General features: G+C 42.3%; 2 protein-coding genes across 4 annotated transcripts in view; one reads left to right on the top strand and one right to left on the bottom strand.

The window, feature by feature from the left end:
* Positions 1 to 6,100, bottom strand: part of LOC111671407 (gamma-aminobutyric acid receptor subunit rho-3-like) — a 25,789-nt gene extending 19,689 nt beyond the window's left edge. For both annotated transcript variants that reach the window (XM_023428493.2, XM_023428492.2), the window contains exon 1: positions 5,976 to 6,100. The gene's annotated coding sequence lies outside the window, so the exon portion shown is untranslated. The remainder of the gene's footprint in view (positions 1 to 5,975) is intronic.
* On the top strand, positions 2,593 to 16,136 carry LOC111671404 (V-set domain-containing T-cell activation inhibitor 1-like). Of its 2 annotated transcripts, none has more exons than XM_087179902.1 (8): positions 2,593 to 2,693; positions 5,766 to 6,028; positions 10,856 to 11,206; positions 11,861 to 12,145; positions 12,237 to 12,568; positions 13,373 to 13,475; positions 14,262 to 14,324; positions 14,764 to 16,136. In XM_087179902.1, the coding sequence occupies exons 2-8, from the start codon at positions 5,959 to 5,961 to the stop codon at positions 14,859 to 14,861; spliced, it is 1,302 nt and encodes a 433-aa protein (XP_087036028.1). In that variant the 5' UTR covers positions 2,593 to 2,693; positions 5,766 to 5,958; the 3' UTR covers positions 14,862 to 16,136. The 2 variants fall into 2 exon arrangements, with proteins under 2 accessions (XP_087036028.1, XP_087036029.1); XM_087179903.1 differs by lacking the exon at positions 2,593 to 2,693 and adding an exon at positions 2,776 to 2,895.
* The last annotated feature ends 716 nt before the right edge of the window (positions 16,137 to 16,852 follow it).

The following is a 16,852-nucleotide window of genomic DNA, read 5'->3' as shown; positions in this document are numbered from 1 at the left end:
TCACAACTCCCACAGGTTTCTACAAATTTTAAAATTTCAAGACCACACATTGTTAAACTGAGATCACCGTGAAGTGAGAAAACAAACCACGCCACGTTTGGACTTGGAGGGCGCCAAAAACACGAGTCTCAGTTTTGAGTTACTGTGTCAGTTTGATTAAAAGAAGATTTATTTTTTAATAGGAATTAGGTTTGGTGGAGAGAATCACCTCTTTTCAGAGCTTCTACAGAGTGTTGCATTGTGGGTTATTTGTAGCCTTAAAGTGATAGTTCGGGTTATTTTGAGTTCGGAGAAGCAGCAGGAGAACCGACGCTGTAGTTCCAAACTAAAGTTCTGTTTGACGGAAAGATAAAGTGGTGAAAATACTTCAAAATAAAGCGTACACTTACACTGATAGTAGTTTTTCCTGAGGGTATTTTTTTAAACACTTTTTTGCGGATGTCCCCGTCCACAGCAGCTCATCGCTCAGCTCCTGCTGCTCCTTTTAACTGGCAGCGCGCTGATCCGAATGCACTGACTATAGATACAAATAACCAGAACTATCCCTTTAATGTTGCTAATCTAGTGAGTGTTCAGTGTTCATAGGGAGTCTATAAAAGCCTTTCATTAACTGGTGTAACGTGTTTTTCTGCCACAAAGAAAAAACAAACATGTTCACATCGCCTCCGACGTCTTTACAGCAGAAACCAACCGGAGAGGAAAATCTGTCAAAGAGCCAAGAATGAACATCTGTCACAGAGGATCAGCTCAAAAAGACTGTCAGAGAAAATGATTTTCATGCTTGAACAGCCTGACAGGAGAGAGAGAGGGAGAGAGTCCTGGGGTTTTTACATTTCACCATATTTCATTTTTCACTTATACGAGAGAAAAGTCTGCAGGACTCTGATGAGGACTCTCCTCGACGCGGATTAAACGGGATCTCTGGGAAACGTTCCCAACAGGACGAGTGTTAAAGTTTTTCCAATGCTCAGAAACAGATGTTGGAGGACTGGGCGGGTTTTGTTAGTCGTCAGGGTCGTCCTATAGTTGTGCCAACAGCCCCTCATCAAATTACAACAAATCACCCGAATGTGGGACTTTCTGGAAGAAAGAGGCTCTGCTCCTTTAATCCAGTCTTGTTTTTGTTGCACATATTGATCTTTTGCCTTTTTATTCATCTCTACACTGTTGCTGCCTCGTCACACCTGCACTATCATCGCCATTTAAAACAGCAAGAGCAAACAAATCATTAAGTTTGTTCACGTGATTGTTGAGTGCAGAGATTGTCTTGATTATGCAATAAAATAAAAAGGTGAAAGTAAAAAGAACAGCACGTGTCCCTCCCCTCATCGCAGCCACTTCCTGCAGGCACTCAGGCCAGGAACACGCCGGATACGCGGCGCGAGCGTGGCGGCTGCAGCGCGTGTTGATTTTCACTTCAGTTCACATGTTAATTGGTTAAAGACGTGCAGATTTTTTCACGTGACGCGTCTCCCTGCAAAAACAGACAGAGAAAAGACCTGTTAACATCACATTGACACCATACCAGCATTAACACATAAAACTGACTCCTTCCACAGCTGTCTGTCTCGGCTGAATCTGAATGTGTCACAGATGTGGTTCTTTAACCATTTAGCTGCTGCATGTGGAGACAGAGACATTTTCTGTCAAAAATAAATCATAAATTAATCAATAATGAATAGAAATCCAACATTCAAGTAGCCTGCAAACTCTATGTGGAGAGATAATAATAATAATAATGATAAAAAGCTTTATTTTTATAACACTTTTCATACAAGAAATGACCTGCAGCAAGTGATCAAGTGACCATAAAAAGAAACATAAAAACATTGATCTAAAATGAAACCATTAAAAACATTAGTGTAAAATGAGATAAAAATAATTAATACAATAATAAATCATTAAAAAATAAGACATTGTGCTGATTGTGCTTCTCGGTGATGGCAGCTGTCATGCACACACAACGCGACGCACACACAACGCAGGCGACGTGTTCCCGCCATCAGCCTCCAGCTGCTGAGGATCAGACTGGTTGTACAGGTATCCAGCCTCCAGGTGAGGATGTGAGTTAAGTGTGGTTCAGAGAAACGATGTGTTTTCACTGCAACTTCCCGGATCAAGTAAAAGTTAATGACGACTTAAAGAGGAACTTGTTTTCGTTGATCTTCTACATGTGAGCTCACGTTTCAGAGGGAAGCAGTGGAAAGAAGCAAAGTGCTGCACTGTGGTGTGTGTAAGTGTGTGTGTGTGTGTGTGTGTGAGCAGGTGTTTCACAGCTTCTCTGTGGCCTGTTTGACATATAGCACATAGCACATTGAACACAGCATGAACTAAAACAGCTCCTCGCTCTGAAAACAAACCCCACTGACATTTGCTGCTGCTGCAGAGGAAACATCGACTCTCACCGAGGGTCATGTATGTGTCCATGTGTGTGTGTGTGTGTTTATGACTCTGCCAATCACATCCAAACCCCGCCCATTCAGAGGGTGTGTATCTGACCCTCCCCTTCGTGAAATGTGTGTGTGGGAGAGAGAGAGAGAGAGAGAGAGAGAGAGAGAGTGTGTGTGCTGCCTATTCTCTAAATAACCTGTTGATCCAGTCAAGCTAACACTCAGTCTCAGGAGGCAGCACACTCTTCACTTCTTCCTCTTTCTCCTGGATTTCATCTGAACCAAAGCTCCAGCTGAGTCACTGTAAGTTTGTTTTCTTAATGTGTGTGTGTGTGTGTGTGTGTGTGTGTGTGTGTGTGTGTGTTTTCTCAGCTTTCACACAGATTTCCCAGGAAACCTCCGGCACATGGCAGTGATTTCATTTCTCTGCGTGATATCACAGGTCTATAAAAGTTGACTCTTTGTAGTTATCAAGAGGTTTTACTGCTGATGTCAAGGAATTTCTGTGAGTACGAACATACCGTCTTTCCTCTACTTTATTTAACACACATATTAGCTTTTCTACAGGATGCTAAAACCACTGTTTCTTCTACATAATAACAATAATAATAATAATCTTTAATTAGATGCTGCTCAGGAAAGATGATTTGTTTTGTGTTAGCTGCTAAAAGAAGCTCATTTATCACTTTTAAAAGGAGCAATTAACTCTGTGTTGAGATCTGAACTGCACAGAAAATAATCAGCCGATTAGACACACATTTAAATAATAATAATAATATTAATAATAATAATAAGCTTTATTTAAACAGCACCATTTAAAGTGCAGTTACAAAGTGCTTTGAAAGACGAGATCAGATTGTGCGGATAAACACGAGTGGGGTCTGTGATGAAACTGTTGCTGCTGTTTTCGGGATCAGCTGAGAGTTCACCTGAGGTCAAAGGTTTCAACAGCAAGAATCATCATTATATATTATTAAGAAATCAGTTTATATTTATTTCTGATTTTTATATATAAAATCAGAAATCTGTCTGGTAAATGATGATGATGATGAAACAGTTTATTTTGAATTTTGCACATAAACATGTTGTTTGAGAGTAATAGGAGTTCTGTATAAACATGTGTATATATATGTATGTATGTATATATATATATATGTATATATATATATATATATATCCAAGTTTTAATGTTGCGACACAGACACGCAGTAACTTCAGTTGATTCTGGTTATAAATGAAAAGGGTGTGTTTTAGAGGCAGCAAAGTGAGTGTGTGTGTGTGTGTGTGTGTGTGTCTCTGCACATTTTCATTGATGAATTATCAGTGTGTGAATTTTAAATTGTAATGTAAAGCACAGAGAGTTGAAGAAGACGTGGGGGAGCAGCTGAGATCAGAGAGTCGTTAGTGTTTTCAATAACGTCAATAAAGTTTTAATAAGATGCTAAAAATAGTAAGTCTGTGTTTTGGAGGCAGAAGAACGACTGAATTTATTGTATTTATTTATACATGCTGCTTTATGTTGCTGTGAGGACACACAGTTTAAGATTCACTCTGTACCTGATGTAAAAGAGTTCTCATTAGTGTCTTAATGTCGTGTGTTTCTGCAGATTTTCATTGATTAGTGGAATTAAATTACATCTTTTATCTTGTTCAACACACACATCTGTACATGTTATTTTAGTGGAAACACTCTGAGCAGATAAGATGAAACGTCACCTGAGGTTAGAGAGTTATCGTCAGTGTCTAATAAAAGTTAATATCTAATAACGGTGTCACAGAATACAGGAACACTACGATACACTGCTGTGTGTTTGAGAGGCAGCGCAGTTTAGTGAAGGAGCGTGTCGTATCCCTTCAACCATAAAACACAATGAGTTTAAATTAGGTGAAAAAAGCTTTTGTTAAAGTTTTCAAAACATTAATAAAAGTCTTTTTAATACAGGAATAAGCTGTTTAACTGAAGGCAGCACAGTCATGTTGTTGTATTTTCCTCATATTTTACATTTTATATTCTTCTCTTCCTGTTACTTGCAGCTAAACTCTTGTTAATGTAAAAGCAGCTGAGGTCAAACGGTGCTTTTTAATGTCTTAAAGATATGTTTCATAATACAGGATAAGATACAGAGTCTGAGCTGGATGTTTTAGCAGCTGCAGAGCGAATGTTTCTGCACAAATCTTGTATTTTATTTATTCTGTTCTTCAGTGTCTTGGTGTCCTGATGTGGCTTCAGCTCGTGTCTTTCTGCAGCAGCCAGGAAACGTTCCCTCCGTTAAAATTTAACTCATCTGGAATTAGAATCATTTGTTGGTTTTTCTGCAGGATCTTGCACATTTACCTGAAGAGTCTGCAGCTGCATGGCAAAGGTTTCGCTGCAGCTCTTTAAGGAAATGGAGACAAAGTCGTTTGTTCTCAGGCTTCAAGCGAAGACAAAAGTCTTTAGTCATCCCTCAACCGTCGCTTCACTTCTGCTCAGCTACAAAGACGGATGATTGGGAGGGAATCCAGCTGATTCCCTTCGTCTCCTGCCAACAGGAAGACATCAGCAGTATATATGAGATAATGTACGTCTTCTGAACTCTATAAGACATGAAAAGGTGATTGTCTTCAGCTCTAATGCAGGAAGGATGCGACATAAACACGTCCGGACTGTGGACAATGACGCCCGCCGCACGCCTCGCCTCGGCCCAGCGAACGTCACAACACTGGAGCGAGAGAGCGTCTTCACCCTCTCCTCATGTCACCCGCTCTGCGCGATTCAAACCAGCTCGAGGAAACTCCCCTCGCCTTTAAATCAGAGCGACAGAGAGTGAGCGCTTTATCAGCGGCAGGAACCCTCACGTTTCCTCACCCCTCTTTGATGTGAAGCACCGACTTCACCTGTGTTTGTCTCAGAGCGTGAAGATAGTGTCAAGATAACGTTTGAGGGTTTTATTGTGCGTAACGGGCAGATGCATCCTCTTCCCTTTTCGCTCGAGAGTCCACTCCAGAGATAAAAGGAAAAAAGGGCTCAATGTGGAGAAGGAGAAGAAATGACGGAGAGGAAAAGAGAAACAGAAGTTGTGCGGGAATGAAAGGCCTTGCAGGGCTCCAGCTGCAAATCTCGCTTTTATTTTGAAATGACGATGAAAAGGACGGTTTGAGGGTGAAGGCAGCCAAATCCTCCGCGCTCATCAAAGGATCAAACCTGAATTTTCCTGAGAAAGCTGCACATGTTCCGTCACGTTTCACACTCTTTTACCTTCCTGTGTCCATATCATCAGGAATGTGTCTCTAATCATGCTTTTTCTCTCTCTTTTTTCCCTGTATCTGTCTGTGTGTGTGTGTGTGTGTGTGTGTGTGTGTGTGTGTGTTTGTGTGTGATGCCAAACCACCCAGAGAGATCCAAGGAAAAAACCTGCCACAGCAAAAAAAAAAAGAAAAAGGCTGGAAAGTCTCGTTTGAAATCGCCACGGTGGAAGAAGCATGGACTGAAGGCCTGGCTGCATCATCCAAGTGTGTGTGTGCATGTGTGTGTGTGTATGTGTGTGTGTGTGTGTGTGTTTTAGATGCGTCTAGCTGAAAGGAAATCATGTCAGCGATACACACCTGGGCCTGTTTCCTCCTCTGGATCAGCTTTGCAAAACCGGACAAAACGCCAGGTAGGACACAAACGCCTCTTTGTCCCTGATCCGTCGGCAGGGAAACGCTCACAGCGACGAACAGACCGAAGGTTTCTCTGCAGAACCTGATACACAGAATCTGTCAGGGAAGAAAATACAAAAGAAAAAAAGTTAATCTCATAGTTGTAACATTGCAAGGTTTTTTTCTTTTTCTTTTTGCAATAGAGAAGTTTCCAGAATTAGTCAGATTGGCACAGAACCCCCCCCCCCGAATTAAATTCTGACGTCAGGGTGGAAAAAATCCTGCGACCACAGCAAGTGACAGAGCAGCAGGAATGGAGGGAAAACCTGGTCTGGTCTCAGTTTTCACAGCTCCGATCCTCATTCCTCACATCTGAGATAATATTTGACTCAGCAGCTTTATCAATAACACATGTGGACGGAGACGCTCCAATCCGAGCGAATTCATTTAGAAATTACAAAAAAAACCATGAGGCCGGATTCATAGTTTAGTGAAGACACATGGGTCCGTGCAGGGAGGGGTGTTAACGCAGGAACTGAAATGTGCCGTGCAGCCCTGCACGTCTGAAAAAGCTGAATCACAGATTCTCTGTAACTTCCTGTCAGGACGCACATTTAAAACAGACTTAATGAGTCAAAACACAAACAGAAGAGATGAACTCATAGTCGCCTCAAGGGCTTTTTCCAGAGCTTTCAACTGCATTGCACAGCCTTTATGAGGGAGTTTGATTATAGTTATCAATACCATAATTTAAAAACACTCCCATTACAGGTAAAAGCTGAAGATAAAAATAGTCACAGTTATGGATTCATATCATTAGATATTTGATATTTCATGTTGATTTATTATTATTGATGGAGCAACTTTTAACGACTTTATGTGCATTTTCATTTACAACAATACATCAAACAAGACAAAAATAATGACGGGTTTCATCTGTAAAGTAACCATGGTAACTCTAGTCAGGTAAACATTAAAAAAATTAAAAAAAAATACTGAAAGAAAAGTACAAGTACTTCAAAGTCGCGCTTCAGTAGAGTATTTCATTAGATGTACTTTCCACTTCCTGCATCATTTCACTGGTCAAAAACCTGCTCATACCCACTAATTGTGGTGTAAAAACAGACAGACAGCTTTAATCACATTATAACCACTGAAGACCATGAGATATGGTTAAAAGCCTTGGGGGGAAAAAGCTAGTAAGTGGATTGGTATTTTCCCAGGTTGTGATTGAACTGTAGCAGATATTTTAATGTTAAACCGAACATCCATCCAGAAGCAGCTTTGTTCACCTGCAGATACAGAAGGCTCCAGCTGAGGAAACTGATGGTGAAAACTCTAATTGACATCTTCACCCTCGTTATCTTGTCCCAGTTTCCATGGTAACACTGAGAGTGTGTTTCATCACTGTTAAACAACGGTGTCGTTTCGAGATCTCAGCAAGAAAGATGGTGAGAAAAATATCACCACAAAAAAACAGAAATGATGAAAAATTAAGTTCTAAAGAAACTAAATTTCTCTTAAAGGCCGATTACACAACACTAGAGATACGTTTCATCCAACATTTTAACCACAAGCAAATTCAAATTAATGTGCATTTGCATTCACTGTCATTATGCAAATATTAGAAGTTCATTAAGATCATGAGACTCCAAAAGTAATTAACCTGAGTTTAAATATTTAAAACAGAAGCAACTGAATGTGCACACAAGAAAACCAAAACAAAACAACCCCCAAAAATATATTAGAATAAATAAAGGTGCACTTACCAGCTGTTTCTGAAGCTAACGTTGCTCATCATGACAATTAACCGAAGTCCATCTAATGAAAGACTGTGCTGTGTGGTTGAAAGCTCCAGAAAGCGCTCATGAACGGACACGACAAACACAATATGAAAACTACTGACGTGTGCCGACACGCGGCTTCAAAACGAAACGCTTGACAAACACGAAAACACTTCCTCAGTGGGAAATACAAAAGAGAGAGATCACAGACATGTAATCTCATTTCAAAGTATTCATCTGCTCAGGTATCAGTTAAAGGACTTGAGTGTTTATCTTATTCAATCAAGGCGTGTTGATGTTAATGCGTCGCACGTTGGCGGGGCCACCTTCAAGAGAATGTGTTTGCTCAGTAAACCACAACACTTTACACAAGGGCACCAAATGTCACAGCGCTGCGAGACGGGAGCCGTCTGTGACACCTCCACGTCACTGGACGGCTGTCAGGCAGGTAAACAGGTCGGCTGCGTGTTACAGGTGTGAGTCAGACAGTCTTGAGTCACTGCTCCGCTGCTGTCGACACTGATTTTCTACAAGAAAAGAGGAGGGGAAGGTGATACAGTAACTATTAATCCCTCCAGTCAGTCGTCAGTTGACAAGCCGCAGCTGTCACGCACTCACGAACACGTAGGTGTGCATGTGCAGCACACACTAAGACAAAAGGAATCACAATCTTGACACTTTGAGGGATGAACCCGACGTCTTCCCTGACTGAACCTGTCGGAGGAACAGGAGGATGGGTGGAGGTGGTGGAGGTGGTGGTGGGTGGATGAACCGAACAGGGTTATGAAGTGGTTTTCCGAGGCGGTGTGAGGAATTCAGAGCCGAGCTTTACAAACATTTCTGGGGCTCCGAGTTTGTGCGGAGGCAGGAATGATCTCGGTGGTTGGGTTCGTTCAAACACAGCGATCTGTGGGATTATAAGAGGCATGTTGCACCCGCTCCACGCCCCGGTTAGTGACGTCAGAGCAGGTGTTCTGCCTTTTCCACAGGTGCTAAAAACTTGTTGTCATGAGTCAAAGGTCGGAGGTTGCAGGTAGGAAATCTTGAAACTAGAAAAACCAAACTAGAAGATTTTAACATAAATAATAGTTCTGACTTTATTCTATTCTTTTTTTTTATTGTCTTAAACATTTAAAGCCTGATACATCTGATTCCTCTGAACTGCAGCGCTCCACTGTTTACAGAAACTATTAAAAAAACATGGCTGAGTCACACTGGCACTGGATGACATGTTCCTTCATCGCCATGAACACACACACTGTGGTTTATTTTGACTCAGTCCCACACACACCATCCTGCTCCCAACAAAATAATCACTGCAGCACTGAATATGGATTCATTCACTGCTGAAAATCGTCCTAAATAAGCTGTTAGAGGAAATATGGTCACGATCTCTCCTTCCTAAGTGACAGCACTGAATAATGTCACAGTGAAGTTGACCTTTGACCCTGTGGTTATAGAATGGCATCACTTTGGGTTGTCCTTATTGATTAAATATGGTTAAATTGTGTCATAATTAGCGTATGAATTTGTGAGTTAGAGCCAAAAATGTGTTTTGTGAGGTCACAGCGACCTTGACCCTCGACCTTTGACCACCAAACTCTAATCACTTCTTCCTAGAGTCCATGTGAACGTCTCTGACAAATCTGAAGAAGTTCTGTCGAGGTGTTACTGAGATATCCTGTTCATGAGTGTGGGACGTACATTACGTATCAATGGACAGACGACCCTAAAACAATATGGCCGCCTCTGGCTGTCGGGGCATAAAAAGTTAATTTCCTGTTGCCTATTTATATATGTTTCTACACTCCAACCTGCAGCGTAAATGAACACACCTGTGGTTCGGCACGTTACACACAAGCTCAGACAAGTCGGCAGCAGCCGAAGGGGGGTGGGGCGGTGGGGGGTTTAGTTTTGGCATCATTCCCACCATGACACAAGAATCAAACTGTCATCCACACTGGTCGAATCGTAAAGCCATGGAGCTGTTCGTGTTTCCCAACAATAAGGTTTGATTTCCTCACTTGTGTTTTTTCATGCGGTGTCAACATTACTGCCCTGATGAACAACCCACCTCCACCCTGGATGTGGAGCAATAAAAGGAACTTGAGGGTGAATATGCAGAAATTCTTCCCCTGCAGCGACATCACACGAGTTCATTGTGCCAGACCCCTGTTTCAGATTAGAGAGTAATAATGAGATGCACAGTGAGAGTGATCTCACATTTATGGGTAAAACATGTCTAAAGCATGTCTTACAGGCGAGCTGCACTTTCTAAAACTTGACGAATCGCAGTAGGAGGATTTGTTTAGGATTTTTCTGAACAATCTCTTTGTCAAATATTTACAGTCCACTGCTTTTTATTGTGCTGATAATTCAAAAGGCCTCTGGCACGTTGTTCGTCCCACAATGACTCGCTCTTCTTCCTTTACCTGGGGCTTGTTTGACCAGGTGAGAACAATGTCGCGGAAACAGAATAACAGGTTTCTTCTGAGAAAACTGCAGAGTTGTTTGTTCGAAAGTAATCTGAACTAAGTGAGGGAAACAACTCCACAACACAAGGGTTATTAGGTATCAGCAGTGTGGTGTTGATGTCTGATCAGCAGCTTTCTCAGGCTCGGAAAACTGCGAGTTTGATGCCCACTCTCAACAACTTCCTTGCAGAGCGTGCACCGCTGTATGAAAGGGATTTCGGTCAATTGGTTGTTTGCAAATCTGGGGGCCAGATGCGTAAAAGTCTGTAAAACTATGTACGCATGGTTCCAATTTACAAATCTGGGGAAAATGTGAACAAGCCTCATTTCCACTCCCACAATTAGCCGCGAATGGACAAAGACGAAGAAGTTATCAGACACAGAGAAGAAAGATGAGAAAGCTTTACATTTAGCTTTATTTATTGGGACAGCTCCCTACCTTTGAAGCAGTTGTGAAGTCCAATTGTCTATCTATTTGTCAGTTATTTAACAGGCACTGCCCAGTATAATGGTTCATAGTCTGACTTAACGCCAGAGAAAACCATCATCATCTTCAGTGTGATCTCGCCTTGTGTCATGTTTTCAGACGTCACCGTGACGTGCTTCGTCTCGGAGGAGTGCGTGCTCCCCTGCAGCTTCCAGCCCGGCAGCGAGGAGACCATCGAGTGGTTCAGACAGGACGTGGTCGTCTACAAGTTCGAGCGGGATGATGACGAAGACGACGACGGCGAGGGCGACGGCGACAGTAGCAGCAGCGAGGAGCACTCTGACCCGAAGCAGCTCGGTGGGCGCGCATCCGTCTTCCCGCACCTGGTATCCCGTGGCAACGCCACGCTGATCCTCAGGGGGAGTGGCCTCAGGGACAGAGGCACGTACAGGTGTCACGTCCGCACGTCTAACGGAGAACACAACGCAAAAGTGATCTTGAAGGTGGAAGGTGAGTTCAGAAGCAAACTGATAAATAGGAGAATTTTCCTTTAAAGAATAAAATTTATATTCAGTTAATTACTTAATTTTTAGTGGCTGCACAAGAGTCTTTATAATTCATATAGTTATTGCATTCCCATATCCCATTACCTCAAGATAACAAACTGGAAACGAGATATTACCTGGAGTAAATTACTTTTCGTTATCTCGAGATAACAAGATATTATCAGAGGTAACAAAAAAAAACGCTTTCTCCAGATAATATCTCGGGATGACGATATTTGTTATCTTGAGATAGCGGGATAAAGAAATATTTGCGAGTGTGGCCTGTTACACCAGATTTATCCGACAGGTGCAGTTACTTTGCAGTTGTGTTATAGTGAACGTGACATGAAGGAACTCACTGATTAAACCTCTCAGTTTGTGAGTTTGCTTTTTAAAGAGGAAGGGGACGGTGTTTTCTGTAAGAACTGTGTGTGGTGGTGCCATATTGTGTGAACAGGGATCTAATGTTATCTGCATAAGAATGATATCACTACCAGGCTAAATTGGGCGCTGGCATTTGGAGTCTATCATCAAGGGCTGCTGGGAAACATTTGAGCATTTGCTGTGAGTGTTTATATGTGTGTGTGTGTGTGTGTGTGTGTGTGTGTGTGTTTTTCAGCACCCATTAGAGGCTTGTCTCTGGAGCTGTCGAGGCTGAGCGGCTACGAGGAGATGAAGTGTACCGTCCGTAACGTCTTCCCGGCTCCTCGCGTCACCTGGACGACCGAGCCGGCCACCTTCGAGGACCTGCGACCGGTCACGCGCATGCTGGCCGACAAACACGGACTGTACACGGTCGACAGCCGCCTCAAGTTACTGAACGGACAGTCTAACCTCATCTACATCTGTAGAGTGACAACCCCCTACGGCAACCCGACCTGGACCGCCTCGCTCAGGGAACGAGGTAATAACGACACTGGTGGTTTTTACGTGTTGACACACTTGATGGTCCTCGGTGGATTCAAACATTTCTACCCCCCCCCCCTCTCTTGTAGAAATAAGAGGAACTCAAGGGATAGATCTGACCATCCCCTGCTCCTCCCCTTCTTACCTCACCAACCCCTCCCTGGATTGGAGCTTCTCCAACGGCGAGGACCCCTCCCACATCATCACCTACAACAGTCAGTCGGGGGACAGCATTTCCTCGGCGCCGTGGGACAAGCACGTGGAGCTGGACGGCTTCAGGGTCCCGTTTGGAGACGGCTCTCTGCGACTCATGGACCCCAAGCACTCGGAGCACACGGGCAGCTACACCTGCGTCTTCTCCATGCCGCACAACACGCACACCGAGCGCACCGACCTCACCATCGACGGCCCTGTCGGTGAGGTCACAAACACAAACACAGTCAGAAGATAAGATCAACACTCGGGTGTTATTCTATGTTTTTATTATTCCTTTTCTTTAACAAATATTACTCCAAGAGGAGGAAACAGTGCATCTGTTAGGGACTATTTTCAGCGGAGGATTAATACACATTTGGTGATCTGTCAGTCTTAACGCCAGTTCAGGGTTCAGATGATGAAATGTCCCACATCTTCCTCTTCTTAGATTTTTATTTGTCTTTTTATTTAACTTTTATTGTAGCAGGCAAGATATTAAGACAAGACGACAAAGAAAACAAAAAAAAAATTAATCAAATTAAACTGAACATTTTACAAGTATCTTTAAAAATGAATCTAAAAGAAGGTTTAGTGTGAGGGTTTAGGTTTTAGTGTCGCTAGGATTTTGAATAAATTACCCATGCTGTTGTTTTTCTGTTGCGGTCAAAACCAGAAACCTTATAAACCAGAAACCATCCACCCAGAGCGGCTCAACAGGCTGCAGCAGTGACACAGAGACGACTGTCATTATTCAAACAAACCACAAGAGGGCGCTCGTCAGGAGAATGTGCAAAGGCTGAAGTTTCCCTGTTTAAAGAGAATCTCCTCAGAGCAAAATGAATTTAAACTTCAACTGATGGTCGAAGTATAAAAACAGCTGGAGCACTAAACACATAGAATAATAATAAAAGATATATATATAAATTAAATGATAGTATATGGAAAGATACAAATAAAATCAAAAAAGTTTATTGTTTATTGTTGCACATATTTGAAAAGTGTGTGTATTTGTTACCTGTGTGCAGGTGAGCGAATCACATCAGAGGGGCCGTCTCATTGGTGGATCGTGGGCCTGGTGATCGCAGGGCTGGTTCTCGCTCTGGCGGGAATGCTGGGCTACCTGAAGATGAAAGGTAAAGACGGACGGATGACAGCTTCACTGAACCGAAGACGTCACGCACGAGACACACGAGAAAGATTTTCTTCATGAGAATAGTTCAAACACTTTTGGTTTTGGTAGAAGACATGATGGAACCTCTGGAACCGCTGGCTTAGAGGATAAATCATATAAAATCTATGGTGTTTTGTGCAGAATAAACTTTATTACAGAAATTACAACAGGAACGACACTGAACGGGACCAGGGTCTTTTCAGTTGTGTCAACATGAAGTATTAAAAAGCTGAGGGTAAAGCCGAAGCTCTGCGTCTCATCGTGTTACACTGATCAGTGATAAGACGTGATGAAACTCTGGACGCCATTCATTATGTCTTAATATCCAAATTCTGTATCTATAAATAGGTGTAATTGTGTTATTGCAAATAGTTCCGTCTTTTGCCTTCATTAATTACTAATATGATAATTGCGGGAAGAAATGTGCAAATAAGATTATCCACAGACTCTGTCTCTACACACCCACAGCAGTCGCTCCAGTTACAACTAATTAGATCCGGGTCACGCCTGGTTTTCCCACCGACGTTCAGATGCATTATAGGAAATGTAGGCAGAGGGAGAAGCAGACGTGCACGGTTGAATAAGCAGCAAGAAAAGCCATAAAGCAATAATTAGGATTAATTATTTTTTTTGTGACGTCAGTTATGTGTCGTGTTCAGGTGCAGGTGATTTCAAAATCCAGTATTCAGCTCTGATTTTGTTGCTTCTCGCTCTCACACACATTTGCGTCTCTGTGGTCTCGCTGCAGGAAGCATAGGGAGGAAGCCGAGGAACGACCCCGAGGAGGTGACGGAGCTGCACCTGGTGAAAGGTTTGTGATCAGAAATAAAATGTGACATGAATCGAACACTAGATGGAGCCAGAGAGTCACTTTAAAATAACAGCCTGTTTCCACGACACTCAGTCAGGTGAAGCAACACACATTTATATGCAGGAACTCAACATTAATCTTATATTTTCAATTTTCTCTAATTTAAATCCTCTTGTTCTTCATTTATAAGAAGTATATGGACACAACAAACTTTAATGTAGCTGTAAGCAGCTTTAAGGACTTTTTAAACTATTTATTAATGTACAGCATTTGTCAACAACTTATTTTACAGACTTCTTTAAAACATGTATTTTGTTAGTATTATGTTGATTATTGTTATGTCATGTATCATAAGTAATAGTTTAATTTTAACACCTTAAAGAGTGGCACAAAAATCAGACCTTCGTTTATCATTTCTCCACCTTTCTCTTCCTCTCAGACTCGACGGGAGACGGAAACCTGAACGAGAGCAGCGCTCTGGGTGTCGGCGGCACGAACGGACAGTCCGGCCTCCACGCCGGCTCTCAGACGACCTGAGGACAGCCGGGCCACACACCTGAACTAACACAAAACTAACACAAACACACACGCACAGCTACACACTGAAGAGGAACTAAGAACACAACGTTTCTTTTCTTCTTTTTGTTTTTACTGAATTATACGAAAGACTTTCAAATGACTACTCCGCCATGTTTGGTGTCACTCGTCTTGGGCTCTTTGGATTCTTACAGGAAACCCTGATGAACTGCTGTTTTTCATGCCGACGTGTAGAACGGACGCTCGATGTTTTCATGAAGGGTTTGTGAACCCCAGACAATGTCGCTTTGAGACGCTTGAAGCGCTTTTCCTGCTGAGTCTAAACTTTCCAGTGAACCTGAGGAACTTCAGCTGCGTTTCTACCAGGGGAAGGAAGGTCTAAGTCCCAGGAAGTCCCGCCTCACGGGGGCTGTACTTCCTGAGCTGCGGGGGGGTGGGGGGGTCAGTAGCTGGGAGGCTGTTCGGTCAAAATAGCTCCTGGAGGTTCTCTCTACTTTCCCCTGGCGGCTTTTTGTTCACTACTGTCTAATCGTGTCAGTCGCTATGGGAACAATTAAATCACAAAATTAACTCCGACAGATGTGGGGAAAAAAGAAAATAAAAATGGGGGAACAGCTGCCCCCATTTTTAGACTCAACTCAGCCCCAGTGAGCGGATCCACTCGCTGTGGGGGTTCCACTGAAATGAATTTAATTTATTGTGACATTTTAGTTCCTGGTGTGACTTCAGTCACACGGGGATATTTACTATATCTATCACAGGTTCTGTAAGGGACTAATGTTTCCTGATTTAGTTTCTGGAACAACATTTTTCAAAATGAAGGGAAGAATAAATTAGAAGAACGTTCTGTGCGACTGAAACAAAGTTTTTGAACTTTATGATGAATTTTTATGATGTTTGAAGGTGAAGTCTTTTCTCTTGTCTACCCCTGGGACACTTTGGGTTTCAGGCTTCTGCTGTTGGACTGACTACTGACTGTCTGCTACCCACAATGCCCTGCTGGATTTCCACCTTCAGTCACTGAGGTTAAAATAACTGCAAAACAGGTCAAACTCCCTCTGGGAATAAAAGTGACTGAAAAAAAACCCCCACAGACTTTTATTTTGCTGTAGGAAGTAAAAGTTTAACCTGCTGTTAAACATTGATGAGAAATCAATAATCAACAGCAGAATAGTTGATCTTTGATCGCTGCCACACCGCTCATGAAATATACCCAACCTCTGTCACAAATGTGTCATAATTAATGTAATGCCATTAAAAAGACTAATCACTGAACCTCCTCAGCCTGTGTGTCTGTGTGTGTGTGTGTGTGTGTGTGTGTGTGTGTGTGTGTGTGTGTGTGTGTGTGTCTGTTTGCTTTTAATCTGGAAAAAAGGAAAAAGTCGAATGTTTCAGCGTCAGAGTTTGTGAAGCAGGAAGACACATGTCCAGCCAAACGTATATATATATTTTTAGATTCTCACTCACTCATCACATGTTCGTCGCGATTTCCCCATTTTGCGCAAACAATTGTTTCCAAGGATGATATTATCTCTGATGTCTGGTGTATAAATGTCCTTAAATCTCATGATCTCTCATGAGATCATGAGATCACATTTGCTCTTTGTGTCCATTGATCTTGGGTGTTGTTCTTCTTTAAACAGTGACTAACTAATCACAAGTCACCAAGATACATATCTGAAGAGTTAGTAACAGAGTAAATAAAGGTAGAGTCCAGAACAAAAGAAACTGAAAGGTGAACTAAGGTGTTAAACACTCTTGTAAGGAGGGAAAATCTCTTCTGATATGTAATCTTTCACCTCCGCTGTCAGAGGTGTAGGTCAGCTCCTCCTTTTAGGATTCAAACAAAGCAAAGTGGTTCAGACTGGCTTTTGATTTACAAATAAATATGTCACTAAAAAGAAAAAAGGTGGTTAATGTGTCTCTGAGTTTCCTGTGGAGAAAGATAAGTTTTCTTCATTGAAGAGTCCTGCGCCACTGTCATTAAGTCA

This window comes from Seriola lalandi, unplaced genomic scaffold (genome assembly GCF_002814215.2).
Source record: "Seriola lalandi dorsalis isolate HSWRI2012SDOR001 ecotype SW California unplaced genomic scaffold, Sedor1 jcf7180002054876, whole genome shotgun sequence".
NCBI lineage: Eukaryota > Metazoa > Chordata > Actinopteri > Carangiformes > Carangidae > Seriola > Seriola lalandi.
Note: the sequence above shows the minus strand (reverse complement) of the source record. Positions and strands in the feature narration are given on the sequence as shown.